Source organism: Priapulus caudatus, unplaced genomic scaffold, assembly GCF_000485595.1.
Source record: "Priapulus caudatus unplaced genomic scaffold, Priapulus_caudatus-5.0.1 Scaffold28, whole genome shotgun sequence".
NCBI classification, from domain to species: domain Eukaryota; kingdom Metazoa; phylum Priapulida; class Priapulimorpha; order Priapulimorphida; family Priapulidae; genus Priapulus; species Priapulus caudatus.
The window spans coordinates 719,306-726,383 of record NW_014577089.1 but is presented as its reverse complement, the minus strand read 5'-3'; the positions used below and the strand labels follow the sequence as shown (position 1 = coordinate 726,383).

Genomic DNA, 7,078 nt, shown 5'->3' with positions numbered 1-7,078 from the left:
GTACCTGCCTGTAAGTCTTTCTTCACCAGCAGTGTAGCAACGGCATAAGCCAAAAACCTAGTAACTTCTGTCTTTTTCTATTTGTGTCTAATGCCAACTACTATCGTCAGTGTACCGTGAGCAGCCGATACCTATGGGACAAGCAGAGGTTGGAGCTGTGGGATGTCTTCTACTTTCCACAAAAATGTACTTTATCCTGTACCATTTACTTGTTGTCAACTATACAAAAGATGGAGAATATGTCAATCGAGGTGAGGATACCATGGCAATTAATAGGACTTGATACTGATAGCTAACAGTAAAACATTTTCCGTTGGTACAAATGTGGATTGCATGCAATTTTCTCAGTTGTTGTTCCTTTGCAGATGGTGGGAAGTGGCAGTTAACAACAAGGTTGTTTCTGATAGACAACGTTCTAGCAAGGAAGGATGGTGCTATTGACAGCTCAATGTCAGACTACCTTAGATATGCTCGGCACTTGGAACTCAGGCAAGTTACAATACCAATATAGTCTATTAGTTCTTGTATTTATTGTCACTTCCATAATATTTAATAAATATCGCTCTCTCTCTCTCTCTCTCTCTCTCCTCTCTCTCTCTCTCTCTCTCATCTCTCTCTCTCTCCTCTCTCTCTCTCTCTCGCCCTCTCTCTATTCTTTCTTTCTATTTTCTGTGCTCTCTATCTCTCTCACTCAAAGCGATTTGCCAAAAACGTTTGGTTAATAATATTGGATACACAAAACATATTGTGAGCAAACGTTTTATTGTAGAATTAAACTCAAGGATAATACTGGAACTGGGAGAATCAACCAACCATATTTCAAAGTGGTCTATGAGGATATACCAAAACAATCGTACAATAATGATCTTCAAGTTCCTGTAAGTAGGCATATGTTTTATCTGTTTTAAAATGTTACATTTTGCTAGACAGAGGCTATAAATAGTACCGTGTTAAAATTATTGTACATTTTATGTGTAGTAAGTTTATACAAATTCTTTTAATTTGTAATTCCAGACATCTTTTTCCGTCACCTATTCCATGACACGTAATAAATACAATGGAGATATTGAGGTATGCCTATATGCATTGTTCTGTATTCTCACGTATTTTAATAGAAGTGACTACTTGCCTGTTGTGGTGTGATGTGTATTAGGTGATAATGACTAACATTTAGTAACAGTGATATTGTCACTTAGTTATAGTGTGGTAACAGTCAGATATTACAGTAATTGCTACTACTACATATTTTATTAAATTAGTCAGCAAGTGAATTAATAAATGGTTTTGTGTATGAATGGTGAAGGCAGCTCTAGTTATCCTGGCAGGAGCTGGAGGTGTCTACGGCATCGTAAAGACATGGGGTTGGTCAAAACGTGCTGGACGAATTGCTATCGACTTTCTGGTAAAGATCTTCTCTCAAGCTATTTTGATTAATTTCTGTCAATCTTATTTTCAGTAATATATCTCGATATTGCTTTTTTCGTCGGTGTCTAAATTAAAGCATTATAATTATATATTGTATTAAAGAATCATTAGAAAGTATTTAAGTATTCTCGTGTTGGTTTTGATGAAACAATGTTGTATTAGTAAGTACATTAAAAAAATTTAATTTTAGACCCTTGTTAAGATGGTGCTATTCGCCTGTGGACCAGTCGGAGATATGTTCTTTTTGGTGATGTTTGGTGCAGCATTCTGGGATCTCATTGTTTTTAAGGTAACTAGGTACACATTTGTGACATGGTGTTCTCCCAACCTCTCTATGATTACTGAATCTAGTATTTTTTCTTATTTTAATAATATGTAGGATTGTAAAATAAAATCGATTCTAGAAAAATTCTATGCTAAAGCGTGGTGTTTTAATACAAGCTATCGGAGTTGACCTCGTGTCTTTTAGCCTTCTGATGTCTAATACAATGTCTTTCGTATACTGGGGACATGCATCAAATGACAAGGACAATGTAATTTTATTGCTCCGCTGTTGCAGAACCAGGACAAGGTGATATTCCTCATGCGTAATGCCGATGAAGAGATGAACTTCGTTATATATGTCTCGTGTGCATTTGCCCTCAAGGTAACCCAAGCAACCGACCGCATTTTACAATACAGTAATCAAGCATATAGTACAATTAATTATGGAATGCAGATTATTTTCACTCCACCTGTGGAGATATTTTAGGGGTATGGCCAGATTTAATAACAACAGCTACAGTATATATATTTCTATGATGCATATATGTATGTATATATACCAAATGTACGTATATGTTTTTTCTTCTATTTTATAGTGCTTGGATGTGTTACATATGTTGGTGAATCAGGTAACAATTGACATCTTCCTCATCGACTGGGAAAAGCCCCGTGGCAAGGTCAGCATTCCCAGATCTAATAACTCTGAGGAACAAACCAAGACGGCACCTGTCAGCATTTGGCGCACGTATTTCGTAGCTAATGAATGGAACGAGCTGCAGACGGTCCGCAAGACGAATCCCGTCTTTCAGATAATTTCAGCAGTATTCTTTTTAAAGGTAAATAATGCAGTGAGAGAGAATGGGGGCAGAGAGTATGAGAGGGAATGTGGGGGGGGGGGAGTATGAGAGATAGAGAGAGCTAGAAAAAAAGAGAAATAGATGGAGATTGAGAGGGAGTGAGTGCAAAAGAGTGTGCGCATCATAGCGGGAGTATAAAATCGAATCTAGTTGCAAAACATTCAATAAAAGAATTTCCCATTTCCATGGAAGTTAAGTCGAAACTGGCATCAAAGTATACAACAACTTGTCCCTCACTACATTTATTATTTGTTATACATAAAATCACATTAAAACTATAAAGGTTATCATACTACCTGTTGTCTTTCATACTTTTAGGTGATTGGATTTGAGAACTTGGCTACTGTTGATCCAAACAGCAATTTCCAAAAGGAAGAGGGTGCCTATGACTGTCCTGATAGTCGCATGGCACGATTGGCTATTGCTGTTTCAGTTTACATGGTTATTGCTCTTGTGCAGGTAATATTATTATATGAAAGCATTGAGCATCTAACTTTCTTCTTTAATCCTGTAAATAAATAAATATACGTGCATGCGTATTTGCATGTAATTATATTCATGTGTGTGTTTTCAATAGGTTGTGACGTATTCACAGGTTTAATTTTCCTTTTCAGTGGGTGTTCTTCATGTTCGTGTATGAGCGATTTATTGAGGACAAGGTCCGTCAGTTTGTCGATCTTTGCTCTGTCAGCAATGTACGTATGTTGATGGCTTTAACACAAGTTCTCTTGACATGAATTATCATTTTAACGTTTTCGCTCTATCACACATTATTATTATATGTGATGTTTAGCAGATTTTTTATGGAGTCTCCCTCTGACATCAACTTCAGGAGTCTGCCAATTAATTCTGTACCACATGGCTCCGGACTAGTGTTTATTTTGACTCTGATGAGGGTATTGATGTGTCAACTCAAATATGCTGCAGGTGAGTGTGTTCATCATGCAGTATGAGCAATGGGGTTATTACATCCACGGCCGCTCTGTCAACGGCGTGGCCGATACCGACATGTGGGAAACGTACCAACAACTAAAACGGGAAGAGGTGAGTATACGCGCGCTCAGACTACTACCATGGAAATACGTGAGGAGAAAGGAAAACATAATTCATGTGTCACGTTTAGTAAATTACTAAACGTGACACATGAATATATTGTCTATGTACAAAAACACGCTTCCTATCATATTACTAATATGATAGGAAGCGTGTTTTTGTACATAGACAATATATAATTGGCATTCCAAACCTATTTAGATTTCTGTACATGTTTTATGTGGAGACTGTTACATTGTAATGGAAATGTGATGGGTGTGTGGGCAAACATTTTCCGGTTAGCTAGATTGCTGTTTGCTGCCATGATGACAAAAATGTTGTTGGGTTATTTCAGCAAAGCCTGAGACAAAGCAGGGGTCTGTTGCCAAACACAGATCAACAGACGTTCCAGATGGCCATATCGAAAAAACTCAGAGCCCACTATGATCGAGTGTTCTCGCCATTAACATCTGTAAGTGTCTTAACTAGGTTATTGTAATAGCTGCATTAACTAAGCGCCCCCCCCCTCTGCTTCAGATCACCCAAATGTCCTTAGAGTAAGCATTTGCAAACAGCCAGTCTCCTTATGGTGACTGTCTTACCTGTATCAGAAATTAAATGTAATAATCTCTCATGCATGTGTTGTGTTAACCTGCAGTGTTTACACACAGAATCAACCTACTCAGATGACTAGTGGACCTAGTGCAGGTCCATCTAGAGCCATAGATGACATGCGGGCTGATCAGGGCATCCAGGCCTATCTTACCATCAACAAGTTTCTCTCTGGTTACATAGACCATGTAAGAAGGCTATCCCATCTCATTTTAGTTATCCTGGTCAGTTTCTCAGCATTATATGTTAATTACTGGGTTTTAAGATAATTGCAAAGAAAAAGAATGCCTCTGTGCGCGCAGTTTGAAATTCGACGTATCTTGCTGGAATTTACGGAATACATTTCACCAATATTGGGTTGGTTTATAAACCAAATTTAACATATATTCGCATTGATCGTGTGTATCATCATTACATTTGCAGTCTCTCCGTGACATTGATTATGTCGTCAAGGATAAATTGTTACTGGAGAATGTGCTGGATGTGGAACTGTATGACACGTTTGATACTGGTGTGTTTTTCACAGGTAAGCGTGTTCTGTTAAGGCTAGAATTCTGTAAATGTAGATGCTATTAATATAGATGCTAATTTAGATGAGCTGTATCTATGAAATATCATCCATGGACTGACGAAACAATCGGGCGAAGAAATGTGAATATGACATCGGGTAAAAATCAGTTGGTTCCATGTTAGAAGGGTGCTTTAAGTGTGGCAATGTAATTTCTTAACAATGCAATGTTTAAAATCATGTTCCTTATATTAGGAATAACAAGAGCTAATAAATACCTATAGTGTACAACGGAAAAACGTGAAAATAGTGAGTGCTATTTCACGGCAATATTATTCTACTTTGCCTGCGAGTCTAGAATAATTTTATGGAATTGCATTAAGCAGAATTCTTTGCTCTCTATAACAAGACCAACCGCTTGTCAATACGATACTCCTAGGCTGAGATATTGGCTCGTAAACTTCTCCTCCCACAGGCCTCACGGCGCCTCGCAACCACAATATTCACTATCCTTCTCGCCTTTTGCGGGTTAGGAAAGTCGCTTCGTGAGAGTTCGTTTTTTTCCGCGATAACTTTATGAATGAACGGCGTTTCGTTATCATCGGTGACTTTCGGGGCATCGCCTATGCCCTTATTTCCCATTATCTTTCCTAGCACGGCTAATGCCCGTCATGATGAAGCCGGCAATGTTTTCTAAATTAAGTCTCTAGAACGCAGCTCAGTTACTATATGGTGTAGTAAGACTAAGAGTACCAAATTTTGGAATGTGACATCAATTATCAGCGCTCCAAGCGGCGACGGAAAACGATAGCCAGACCCGCAAAAGGTGAGAAGGATAGTGAATACTGTGAATGCGAGGCGGCGTGAGGCCTGTGGGAGGGCATGATTACACTCCAATATCTCGGCCTAGGAGTATCGTAGAGACAAGCTGTTGGTCTTATTTTAGAGAGCAAAGAATGCCGCTTAACGCAATACCATGAACTTAATCTAGAACCGCATACAAAGTAGAATAATATTGCCGTGAAATAGCACTATTTTCCCGTTGTACACTCTAGGTATTTATTAGCTCTTGGTCATTTTTACTGCCATAAGGTGAATGACGATACAATCACTGCATGTATCTGTGTATACATGTAAAAATCTGTATAATCTTTAACCGTTTCAGATAGCGGCCATTCATTTGACAAGGTTCTGCTCTATGGCAATGAACTGAAACTGCTTGTGTTTGACGTGATGTTGTTCACCATTGTGGATTTGGCTGCCCATGACTTTTTACTGGCAGGCATCATATGTTATTTTGTTACACAGGTATGTAGCTGCAATGATCTTCTAATATTGTATGTTCATGAAAAAAAGATTGCTACTTTCAAATCATTGTGATACATGTTGTGATACAGTCACAATTACCTAGATATAGGGTAGTCTTTGAATGGCAACTGAATTAACTATTGGCAATGCTTGTTTTATTTATTACAGGGCATTGTCATATTCCGAAACAGCGGGGGGAAAAAGAATCTTGCAAGGAAGACATTAGTAGATGAGAGGTTCCTGATTTAATCATGCACCATCTACTGAATATCATTACTACATTCCGTCCATTTCATTACATCTTGCATCTTTAAGAGTCCATGTTGTGTTTTATTTACATTGTGATTCACGTATGAATCTTGTTCTATTGTTAGTGAATGGATATTGCACTTACACTGATCCGTCAGTGATCGCACTGGCAGTGATTTGCTGTAAAGAATATCTTTAATGTTGTCTGTATATCTGCTGCAAATTATGCAATGCTTGGCATGCAAAATAGTGTGAATCAGTTATAAACGGGTCTATACTAGCTTTTTGTGTGTGCATTTTGTAACAAATGCTATTTATTTTAGTTTACATGTAATCAGATAGTTTCCTTAGTAAGTAGTATAGATCTACGTGATGAGTTGTCCATTGAATGGTAGTTTCCCATTTTTTATACGCAAGGAATGCATTTTTCCTAAAGTGCACTTAGCAGGAGAGAGGTACATATGAGCAGGAAGTTTCGCAAAGTAACTATTGCAGTAAAACTAACGAATTATTCCTTTTTAGCTCACCTTGACATCGTCAAGATGAGCTATTGCCATGGATCGTCGTACGTCCGTCCTTCCGTCAACATTTGGCTACGGTCAACGATAACTCAGGAACCGTTTGACCCACATGTTTGAAATTGGGTTTATATTATAGATATAGTATATAGTATATATATATAGATATATATATATGGGAGAACTTCCCCATTATATACTTAATTAATTATGTGTAATTTTTTATGGTGCAAAATCAAATCATTAAATGTTGAGATGTGGGCGAATGTGATGGCGATTACCACCTAAGATGATCGCCATTTAAC

General features: G+C 37.9%; 1 protein-coding gene across 1 annotated transcript in view; it reads left to right on the top strand.

The window, feature by feature from the left end:
* LOC106815140 (meckelin-like) overlaps positions 1-6,843 on the top strand; it is a 9,498-nt gene extending 2,655 nt beyond the window's left edge. Inside the window, exons 2-17 of the mRNA XM_014819574.1 lie at positions 111-251; positions 366-489; positions 770-878; positions 1,015-1,071; positions 1,304-1,402; positions 1,616-1,714; positions 1,985-2,071; positions 2,286-2,525; positions 2,865-3,005; positions 3,161-3,241; positions 3,474-3,590; positions 3,934-4,050; positions 4,250-4,378; positions 4,614-4,716; positions 5,864-6,006; positions 6,175-6,843. Coding sequence (XP_014675060.1) covers positions 134-251; positions 366-489; positions 770-878; positions 1,015-1,071; positions 1,304-1,402; positions 1,616-1,714; positions 1,985-2,071; positions 2,286-2,525; positions 2,865-3,005; positions 3,161-3,241; positions 3,474-3,590; positions 3,934-4,050; positions 4,250-4,378; positions 4,614-4,716; positions 5,864-6,006; positions 6,175-6,255 — 1,845 coding nt within the window. The 5' untranslated portion in view covers positions 111-133 and the 3' untranslated portion in view covers positions 6,256-6,843. The remainder of the gene's footprint in view (positions 1-110; positions 252-365; positions 490-769; positions 879-1,014; positions 1,072-1,303; positions 1,403-1,615; positions 1,715-1,984; positions 2,072-2,285; positions 2,526-2,864; positions 3,006-3,160; positions 3,242-3,473; positions 3,591-3,933; positions 4,051-4,249; positions 4,379-4,613; positions 4,717-5,863; positions 6,007-6,174) is intronic.
* Positions 6,844-7,078: the final 235 nt, after the last annotated feature.